The sequence below is a fragment of the Conger conger genome, chromosome 13, assembly GCF_963514075.1.
Source record: "Conger conger chromosome 13, fConCon1.1, whole genome shotgun sequence".
Lineage (NCBI taxonomy): Eukaryota > Metazoa > Chordata > Actinopteri > Anguilliformes > Congridae > Conger > Conger conger.
Window position 1 is genome coordinate 35,585,286 of NC_083772.1, and position 11,626 is coordinate 35,596,911.

The 11,626-nt window shown below is 42.4% G+C and overlaps 1 protein-coding gene across 1 annotated transcript in view; it reads right to left on the reverse strand.

The window, feature by feature from the left end:
• The window catches only part of LOC133107560 (seizure protein 6 homolog), a 182,261-nt gene extending 174,210 nt beyond the window's left edge, over positions 1-8,051 (reverse strand). The window contains exon 1 of the mRNA XM_061216552.1: positions 7,938-8,051. Within this exon, the coding sequence (XP_061072536.1) occupies positions 7,938-8,019 (82 nt within the window). The 5' untranslated portion in view covers positions 8,020-8,051. The remainder of the gene's footprint in view (positions 1-7,937) is intronic.
• Positions 8,052-11,626: the final 3,575 nt, after the last annotated feature.

Here is an 11,626-nt window from a genome sequence, read left to right on the forward strand (position 1 = left end):
TTCTCCCAAATGAAGTCCTTTGTCGTGTTGGCAGCGTGTTTTGGGTCAGTACACTACCAGTACTTTTGCTCACCTAAAAATTGGGTGGTCTGATGCAAAAGGTGATATGTTCTAAGTTGTTTAACAAATGTAGATACAAATACCAGGAAATAATTGTCTTCAGTAAAAACAAATATATTTACCTTGCTGTTTCAATATTTTTGGAGGGGACTGTACATCTTCATTGTCTGTAAACCTTTTTATCTGTAAAACAACTTTGATATGGTACAACAGTACCATATCAATGGTCACACCATGGTTGGATTAAAAACCAACATAACAAGAAAAACTCATTTAAATAATTATCCAATTAAGCATGGAAGTTACATTGACATAAATGACAATGGCAAAGGTTAGATGCCCAAGTTACAGTGCCCTGCAACCAATGTCCAGCTAACGGCACCCAGGCTAACTGCTGCAGCTAACGGCACCCAGCCTAACTGCTGCAGGTAACGGCACCCAGGCTAACTGCTGCAGCTTACGGCACCCAGCCTAACTGCTGCAGGTAACGGCACCCAGGCTAACTGCTGCAGCTAACGGCACCCAGCCTAACAGCTGCAGCTAACAGCTCCCAGGCTAACTGCACCAACTAAAAGCATAACAGTTAATTGTGTACTCGGGTTATACACTAATGTACAGCTGGGTAATACTGACATTGCACAGCAAACTCCAGAATCACCATAACAGCCTCCAGTATATGAGGAATAAGGCCCTTCCCTTCATTCTGCTAGCCCTGACTGATCTAATCGGCAGAATGAATCATGGAATAAATCCGGGCCTTATTGCTCTGGTTCAAACAAAGAATCAAACCGCTCGGTGGACGCCACTGAAATTCCCGCCTTTTTCAAAGTGCCCACATGCCCTTTATTTCCAGACGTAGAGGCTTTGATGCATTCTCAAACCGCCGAACCTCTCCCATTACCTTTCCTGCTCGTTATTCATGCCGCCACCCAGATTAAAATAACAGCAGAAGAGAAAACCCGCGCAGATTAATTAGAGAAGAATGCCAAGTTTGGCGTATTCAGGTCAGACGCACTGAGACGAGAAAACAAGTCTGGAAAGAAGCAGTCATGACGCGGGCACAGAAATGAGCCTTTTGAACAATTAGGCTGCCTGCAGTATGGATTTACACACAGGGGAGGGTAAAGTGGTGTATAGATACCGCATAAAAGGTTTTAAAGGGACGTTGGGTGACACAATGGACACAATGTGGAGGGAAAGGTTGGGATGTATCAAATGAAATCAGACCAGTGGAGAGTTTTTATAAATACACCTTAAGAAAAAAAAAAAAAAAACAGATACAAAATGAAGAATATGTCAGGGTGCATTTTAAATCTGGAACTGACCAAAAAAATCTCTCATCAGCTTCCTTTTTGCACACTAGCTTTGTTCATTGAAGTTGACTGACCTTTATTTGCTTCGCTGAATCATGCATTAAGTTTGGTGAGACTGCCCAGAACTGGCTTTACATTTTGAGCAGGTTACAGTCGAACAAGTCAAAATACAGTCAAACAAGACAAAATACAGTCGAACAAGTCAAAATACAGTCAAACGAGTGAAAATACAGTCAAACTATAGTCAAACAACATACTGTGAAAAAGGGGTGAGCCTTTCTCTTGCATGAGAAACAATCACACCAACTACAACACCAAACGTGCATGAGACAATTGCACAAACCACAACACCAAACCTGCATGAGAGACAATGGCACTAACCACAACACCAAACCTGCATGAGAGACAATCACACCAACTACAACACCAAACCTGCATGAGAGACAATCACACTAACCACAACACCAAACCTGCATGAGAGACAATCGCACTAACCACAACATCAAACCTGCATGAGACAAAATGGAATTTCCCATTTAGAGCTTGTATATCATGCCAAAAAATCCCTTCAATTTTAACTTAGACAGACATGAAGACAAAGGGAGAGAGAGTGAGAGAGGAAGAGAGGGATGGATAGAGAGAGAGAGAGACACACAGAGGAAGAGAGGGATGGATAAAGAGTGAGACACAGAGGAAGAGAGGGATGAATAGAGAGAGAGACATGCAGAGGAAGAGAGGAATGGATAAAGAGAGGGAGAGAGAGTGAGAGAGGAAAAGAGGGATGGATAGAGAGGGAGAGTCACAGGGAGGAAGGAAGGGATGGATAGAGAGGGGGAAAGAGTGACAGAGGTTACACTGAAACAGAATGCAGCTGAGTGATGAGAGAGTGAATAAGTGGGCACAGAGTTGGCAAAAACAGGGAGAGAGAGAGGAATGAGAGAAAGAGAGGGAGGGAGTGACAGAAAGGGAAGAGAGAGAGGCACAGAGCATTGGGGAGTCGCTCAGCTGTCGAGCGTATTTCTCTCCCGCCACATTTGGGCCGATCCCGCCATCCGTCACCATCAGAGGCAGCAGGGCTGCCAGCAGGAGGAGGGCCGGGACCTGGGCCAGAGCTGTGTACGGGTCATTAATCTGTGCCCTACCCCTAAACACACACACACACACACACACACAAACACACACACACACACACTACATACCCCACTAAACACACACACACACACACACTACATACCCCACTAAACACACACACACACACACACACTACATACACACACACACACACACATACCCCACTAAACGCACACACACACACACTACATACACACACACCCCACTAAACACACACACACTACATACACACACACCCCACAAAACACACACACACACACACATACCCCACTAAAAACATACACACACACCCCACTAAAAACACACACACACACACACACACACACACACACATTATATACACTACACACACACATACCCCACTAAACACACACACACACACACATTATATACACTACACACACATACCCCATTAAACACACATTACATACACTACACACACCCCACTAAACACACACACACACACACACATACCCCACTACACACACTACACTAAACACACACACATTACATACACCACACACACACACATACCCCACTAAACACACACACACACTACATACACACACCCCACTACAAACGCACACGTGTGCACACACACACACACTCCCCACAACACACAACATAGTCATACAGAATATCCCAGCTCTGCAGTCTGCCCTTCCCTTCCATGATTCAACTCAATTTAACTTCATTTGTATCACTTTTACAGAGACACTGGCACGATCTAGGCCTGAACCCCCAGAAAGCGAGAGATAAATTAAAATAAAAAACTGCCAGTACAGCCTACAGCGGGGGGGGGGGGGGGGGGGGTGATAGCCTCCCCCAGTTCCAGCTGCTCCACAGGAGACTGGCAGCAGCGCTAGAACACCGTTGGTGCAGGAACACACAAGGTCACTACCCTCCTCACCTTACCAAAGGACAAAGAGCAGCGCACTCCACACATCTACACACACACCTGTAAAACAGCACTGCCGCCTGCCATTTCACCTGGTGGTTTCGGTGTGGGCGGTACTGGGTTTCTAGAAAGCCCACTGCTTCAGTCTTTACAACACATAAGGTAAAGGCACATAACGTCTTACACCAGAAGTTGGTATTTTTACTCCTGAGGAATGTTGTTTATGATAATGGTTGCTTATTGACCATCTCAGAGACTAAAACGCTTTGATTGACGTGAATTATAGAGAAAACAACAAATAACTGCACAGCGTCACTGTTCGGACGTGTCAGCTTACGATGGGCCGAACACCGTCGTATATAAGCCTACCCGTTTCGTAGTCTCTCGGTAGCAACAGCAACAGCAACAGCACATGGGTAGTGTATCTGCGCTTCATGTTTCCAACATTACAGGGGAGTGTGCTTAAAGATGTAAAGACCGTCACACTGTTTACCAACAAACCTGCATTCACTTACAGCTTTAATTGGTTCAGGTGGAACTCATTATCCAATCACCAATTCACCCATCCGCACTCATAAACTGGTTGCTTCTCATAAGCAATTTTTTTTTTTTTTTTGTAGATACATTCATTTAACTCTTACTCAATTAACTTCCACAGGAAATGGTCTCAAACACTTTAAAATTCCCCAATTTGTGCATAAAATTCATAAATGTACATAAGGGTGAAGAAATGTGGGGGGGGGGGAATCCCATCGCACAGAAACTGTATTATTCCAGAAGGACATGATAAAATGTTACGTCGCTGTAGTACAGTCCATTAGATCTAATCCGTGAAGCATTAAAATAATTACTGACACGGCTTTCCTGTAGAGGGAATGTCACTTGGAGGACCTTGAATTCTGGAGCACTGTAGAAGAAATAAAAGTATGAAAGACTGCTCTTGCTATAAAAACATTTCCTCCTCTTCTCGCGGGAAATAAATAAGCAGCCCATTGTATCATGCTTTTCGCAGCATGGGAATAATTGCAGCCTAAATGGAACAAAACGGGAGATGCTAAAGGTTACTTCTTACCTAATTACGCATTATGTCATATTTGCTGCAGTCTCGCGTCGTAGGAGAAAGGGCGCGAGCTGTCACACTAATTGGTCGGAAGTTTATACAGCCAACGTAGCATTACGGGGCAGCTGGTTTAGTCGGCTATTTTGTGTTTTGTGTTGTTTTTTTCCCCGTACAAGGCAATATCTAAGTTTACACGCTGTATGATGTGCAGTGTTAAAATAAACACAAACATGAATATTTCATACCATCTGAAATATGTCATATCTTCAAGTATATTTGATAGTTACCTAAAGATTAACGTTTGCATTGCATTCCCCGTGTACGCGATACTATTGAGATTTGCTTTCCTTGAACATCCAAGAATAATGATTGACTCCAAACAGCGAGAACAATTCATGACATTTACTTTACTGCTGGTATGGAGGAGAATATAATATCCAGAAATACATTGCCTCATTACAAATAATAAGTGACATTATGTTCAAATGTCCATCAGCCGACACCGTGAAAGATATTTTTCACACATCTGGAAAATTTCCTCAGAAATCGCTTACACGCGACAGAGCCGTTGAGAGTAGGCCTATATATGCAGTAACCTGAATAAATTGTAAAAACGAGGACGCACGAATAAACAGCAGTGATACAAATCGTGGGCCAAACGGACCAAAACTTCTCACGGTTAGATGTTTTCGTTGTTGCGTCGCAAACCCACAGCAGACTCTTTTTTGAGCAAGCAGCCAGAGTGAGATTCATCGTACGGCGCTATCCTACATACATTTGTTACAGTACGTCGACCATCTAACCGACTGAAAAGCGGGGCGATTGGAATTTACAGCAGTTCAGAGTCACGAGTGAACAAGGACAATGCGCCTATCGTGGTAATTAACGTTAAGACGTGTATCCTACACAGTAAAAATGTTCAGTGTAAATTCAACTCTCGTTGATACCAGTTCATACGAGCCGAGTAGAGACGACATATAGCCTACTGTGTAAAAAGTTGATCCGACGAACATGTTACTGTAAATCGCTTACTCGAGATAACAGCGTCATCGCCACAACGATTTATGAAAAAGCAACACCTGCCACTACACTCAAATGCCGACTAACTACGTAATAACTTAAGGCATCCGAAGAAAGACATAATGACCAATTACAATAACTGCTTAACTTTGAATGCTGTTCAAATGTATTCTCAACTGCAATTTCTAAATAAAATAAATGTATGGAAATAAAGTAATTAACGGGAGCACAATTTGTACAACAGGCTTAGTCTCAAGTCTGTAGGCTAACTCGTGTATAAAATGCTGTGTTGTGTACAAATTAATTTAAAGTATTGGTGATCTGAGAGCGGAAGGAAATACCCCTCCGGTGCAGTGTTTCTTTATCAATATAACGCAGAGCAATAAGTTGTTTTTTGCGCGATCAGAAACAAGCTAGCCTGCTTCACAATCACACTGCACCCCCTCTTTCACCTCTGACAGTTTAGTGTCACAACAGACCCCGATCTCCCCTAAGCATATGGTTGGCATGTATATAGCCGTACACTGAAGCTACTTGTCAGGAGCATTTAGTGGTTAGAGACACTTCGACACACCCAGGGCAGAATCGAACCGGCAACCCTCTGACTGCCAGACGACTGGTCTTACCACCTGAGCCAATGTAAGGCCAACAGTAGCCGCTCTCCAGGTGACAGAATTGGAGAATAACTATATTCCATACATTCATAACACCATACTACGAAGTGTGTGTGTGTGTGTGTGTGTGTGTGCGCGTGTGCGTGTGCGTGTGCGCGCGTGTGTGTGTGTGCGTGTGGGTGTGTGTGTGCTAAATGACCGGTAGCCTAACTGCTCCGAGTGAGATTCGCGGGACGCTATATAAGCGGGTAACAGAAAAAAACAGGACTGGGTTGTAAGGGGATTTTCTCCCACACAGTCAAATGTTACGTGTTAAATCAACTCTCCCAGAGTATATACGGTCCCACGTTGACTCATATGTACTCAGTTAGAGCTGAGTTAACACTGGACATTTTACTGTGAATAAGAAATAATGTTGGGTTGCGTTTCAAGATGTAGCTTTGCGTCATCTCGGGGTGGATAAGAATCAATGGAAAAACGTCGTCGCCGTCCCTTAAACCAACCAAGGAACACTTAGCCTAATCTCATGATACAGGAGCTACGCTAGGACTTTAACATTTTAATATTGCTTTCGCAGCCTAGTCTAGATTCTTGCACATCAAACAACACCACCAAAACATTATTAAACACGTTATCTCTCGCTGTTCTTACGTTGACGTATTAACAATAACTATTGTAATCCTAAACACTCTTAATATGTTGGGTTTACCATGACACATTAAATAACAATCGCATTTTTTACACTTTTTAATTTTGTTTTAATTTTGACGGACATCATCCCTTGGTTGCAGTCTATTTCCCGTTAAAATAGAAACGTATTGGCCACTCGTGTTCAAAATAAAAAAAGTATTCTGCGGGCGCTGGACAAAACCCCGTAGAATTTCAGTATTATGATTATTAGCCGATTATTATTATTATTATTATTAGTAGTAGTAGTAGTAGTAGTAGTAGTAGTAGTAGTAGTACTCCTTGAAAGCTGGACACTAGCACTATTGTTGTTATCATTATTATTAGTAGTAGTAGCAGCAGTAGTAGTAGTAGTAGTAGTAATAGGAGAAAGATTATTTTGTTTGGAAATTACTTCACTAACGTACAATTTTGATTCATTAAAGGCGATTTCCTGCGTCATTATAATAACATTTGGTAAAACCCGAGGCTTTATTCGGCGCGTCGAGGTTTAGACTATTGTTTTTAAATTAAAAACGTATAAGACCTGTTGAATTGAAAATAAGTTTCCCCCTCATTATAACGATGAACTCCATGGAACAGGTATCACGGGACGACGTTCAGCGACGTTTCTCATTTGACACATCGCCTTAACAGTGACAACAAAAAAAGGTTGCTGGTTTGTTGTAGTAACTTGCAATTTCATGACCATGACTGGGCTGAATCGCCATAAACTGCATTGAATGTTAAAATGTCTTCTTTTTGAAACATCGATTGAGTGCCACTTATCCCACTGCATTCTTTCAAGTTCTTTTTGATCAGTCTGAGGTTTGCGTAACTTCGTGTAATGCACCTCACACACAATACGCGGAGAAGGAAATACAATTTTAAAGAATCAATTAACACGCCAAAACCGACCGATTACCAACTGTTACGAATCTCTCAAGAACCAAATCCGTCAAGGTCTCTGATGGATTTCCACAAAGAAATCAAGCAAAAACAAGCAACCGGACACAGCAGAACCACAGCACATCTGAACGGGCGGCATTGTCGGAAACTGCAGGGCAATGTAGTCGAGGCGTAGCTATAGATAACGGGCATCCCAAATGTGAATCGCGTTTAGAGATTAACCCACATGTGCGATACGGAGTGGCATTACGGAAGATAAATCTTACCCTGGCCGCGTATCCCCATCACCAGATAACACAGGACCACCAGGACGAGCATATTCAGTCCGTAACCTCTTCTCAAGCACATGCCTTTTGCGGGAGTAGATTCCTGCGGTTGTGGAATGCTATGTCCTTGTATAGAACACTTTCTAATAGAGACAAAAAAAAAACAAGAGAAAGAGAGAAGGATCCGCTCTGCCAGGTCCGTGCCGCCAGACCTCGGGAGCACGCTGCGGGAAGCCTGCAGGTCCTCCTGTAAAAGAGCCGTTAGGATTTGTAATCAGCTGAACGCCGTAAAAATTTTAATTTAAACGCTCACTAAGAGGATTGCTCGCTGCAAGTGCTGTCAGCGGATTCAAGACAGCGCGCCGCGACCATTTCAGAACCACGGACAGCTCCTAGCGTCAGCAAATGGAACAACTTCAGTTCAGTGTAAAGTTCGTACCGTACCTAACGTAATACTGCCCTCGTTTAAAGAGCGCAAGTATTACATTGGTCGTGCTTCATTTCCGAGCCGCCAAAAACAAAGCGCTGTCGATTACGGCCTTCAGAAATTGAATACGGGGTTATTTTAAATTTAACTTGTAGTATCTCGTGAAGACACTTTAGACGCTTCTACTTGTATAAAAAATACTCTCATATGTGCAGTAGATAGCTATTACTAACGGGTCTTTAGGCTATTTGTATCCCTGGGAATGTGCATTTCCGTTAGTAGTTCCTTTTTGTTGTGGTCATTGATCGCTTAATACCTTCCCCAGTCTCGATTAACATTCAAATATTAAGGTAAACATGTTTGAGGCTTAAATGAGGACAAAAACATTATTCAACTGACACAACAGCAATTTACTGTAGCCCAAACAGCCTGTGACTAAAACGTTTAATTGTGTATAATAAATAAACCTAATCGTACAGGATCACATCACATTTAGCTCACAAAAACATTTATATGTGTATAGCGATGATAGCTTGTAGTTTATATTATGAATACTGGAGCTCACTATGCTAAGTGTGACATAGACCCATTTCAGTTAAACAGACAAGTGTATCAGTGTTTTGTGAAACGTAGCCTATACAAACTTTCTTGTATACTTGACACAGCCAAACCCGGATATCCTACGCAATATCTACGTTTAAGAAAAAACAAGCGTTGGATTTTGGAAGTTCAAAACATTTGGAAGTAAAACTTTATAAAAACCTTTCTTCACATTCATTGTTTACAACTTTTATTATACATTTTTCATTTGTTACACTTCAACTATAAAAGTATATACTCAACAGCTATACTCAAGGCAAGTAGGCAAGTGTACCGATTCAGACACGACCTACCCTGGATTAACCAGGGGAAGGCAACCCTGGTCCTGGAGTGCCAGTGTCGCTTCTGGTTTTTGTTCCAAATTATCTTTCTAAAAAGTATGATAACCTTTAAAGCTAAACCGCGGTTTGCCCTTCTTCTACATTGTAGAGTCTTTGTGAAAGTCGCTGTACAATTAAAAATGAATTGAAATGAATAAATAACCCTATGCCAGCCACCTGGCAAGTCATCAAAAACTTCGCTAAATATGCCTACCGGTATGTAACGTATCCTTTATCGCTCAGAAACGTACATACAGAAAAACTAAAGAAGTACCAAACCAAACGGAAAAAAATTAAATTGGACTATCCCTTTAGTTAAGTTCTACCCTCTGTGACTACTCTTAAACTCAAATTTTCTTTTAGATTTGGTTTTGTTTTTCCACCTCCCCTTTAGGTCTGTTTAGTAGCTATTCGTGGAAGTGCACTATCACTTGCACTATCAAATCCAGAGTTTAAGACAGGAACCTGCAGTTACGAGTCAATGTGAAATCCGAGGTTTGAAGGGATACATTCCGAAGAAGAACTGAACGCAGTTGTAATGCGAAAGGCGGGGATTTCCGCGCGCTACACACTATGACGTGGACGCATCGAGTCTCGCTTATGCAGACATCCGGCCGTGGGTTCGAGGGGCAGCAGAGACGGGGCAGCCAGGCGTTGCTGTGTAATGTTCAGATGTAAAGTTCTGATGTTAAAAGTGCTTTCTCACTGGAGTAGGCTACATCAATACAAAATAGTGCACGCATATCACACACAGAAATAAAGTTAGGTGTATGAACTCAATTTTGACCAACCTGACTCATAGCCTTGGGTGAATTTGGGTAATCTGGGAATTTTTGTTCAGTTCTTATCTAACACATTAGACCTTCCTGAAATCCCGAAGAAAGAATGTAGATATCATACCCAGAGGAGACATGCCAATTCTATTATTGTTCTTTGTGCCAAAATTCTACCTGAATTAGATAATCTGGGACACTTGTAATTGTTACAATGGGATACTAGTAAGGACCCAAAGGCAGACGCAGACCACAGGCAGGTGAAGCACTCCTCACTGGAGGCATTATTAATAAATTAACAGAGTGAGCTGGAGATGAGAATCCCCAGACCGGCAAGCAGGCAGGCAAGGTTGGCAGGAACCAGGGAAGATGGCAGGGAACCGGTGGGCGAGCAGGCAGGCAAACTGGCTGGAGACAAGGCTGGAGATGGCAACAAACTAAATAGCTCACAAAACCATGAAAAGGCACTTGCCTTAGATCCGGGCTGCCCAAACCTGTTCATGGAGATCTACCGTCCTGTAGGTTTTCACTTGAACCCTAAATTGGCAGACCTGATTCTACTAATACCTACTAAGCAGCTCAATGAGATCTGAAGCTGTTGAATGAGGTGTGGCTTTGATAGGGTTGAAGTGAAAACCTGCAGGACGGTAGCTCTCCAGGAACTGGTTTGGGCAGCCCTGCCTAAGATAGATCACATCAACGGTCTGGCAGGGAGTGTGAGCTGGTACTAAATAGTGAAAAGGACAGGTGGAAGGAATCTAACTAATAACTAACTATGTGGAAGTGAATGCTCTACGTGCCAGTGCTAATTGAATGATTTATTGAGGGGTGAGGAATGAAATCAGTGCTAATGGATAAATGAGGTGATGACAAAGCAGGTGAAACTGATCAGGAAGTGAGGCGGGGTAACGAGGCCAGTGGAGTGACTATGTGGGATGGAAAACCAGGACCGGATGAGTGGAGTGACTGTGTGGGATGGAAAACCAGGACCGGATGAGTGGAGTGACTGTGTGTGATGGAAAACCAGGACCGGATGAGTGGAGTGACTGTGTGTGATGGAAAACCAGGACCGGATGAGTGGAGTGACTGTGTGTGATGGAAAACCAGGACCGGAAGGAAAACACAATCCGCAATCCAACCTACAACATGGAAAAATAAAAACACACATAAATTAAATACAATACACGACACAAGGGGAACTGGGGAAATACATGAACAAAAGGACAGGGATCCGGGAACCGGCAGGCATGACAGTCATAGGCTTAAAAAAGCCTAAAACACCTGACTTTACAAATGCCAAGCTCAATATCATCCATTTTAAAAAAGCATTATGAAAGGAGGAGAGGACATAAAGCTGAATAACAAAATGTTTATTATTCATAGAAATATAATAAATTCATAAAACATATAAAAAGTCATAATATTTTTTCATGAAGCACTAGCCTAAATAAAGAAAATATCAGGAAAAATACTTTCTATCGCTACACCAGATTAACGGACCTACTCTGTTAATTCAATTAAATTCCTTGAAAACGTTAAAACAATTCAAATTGCATAACATTTTAAAAA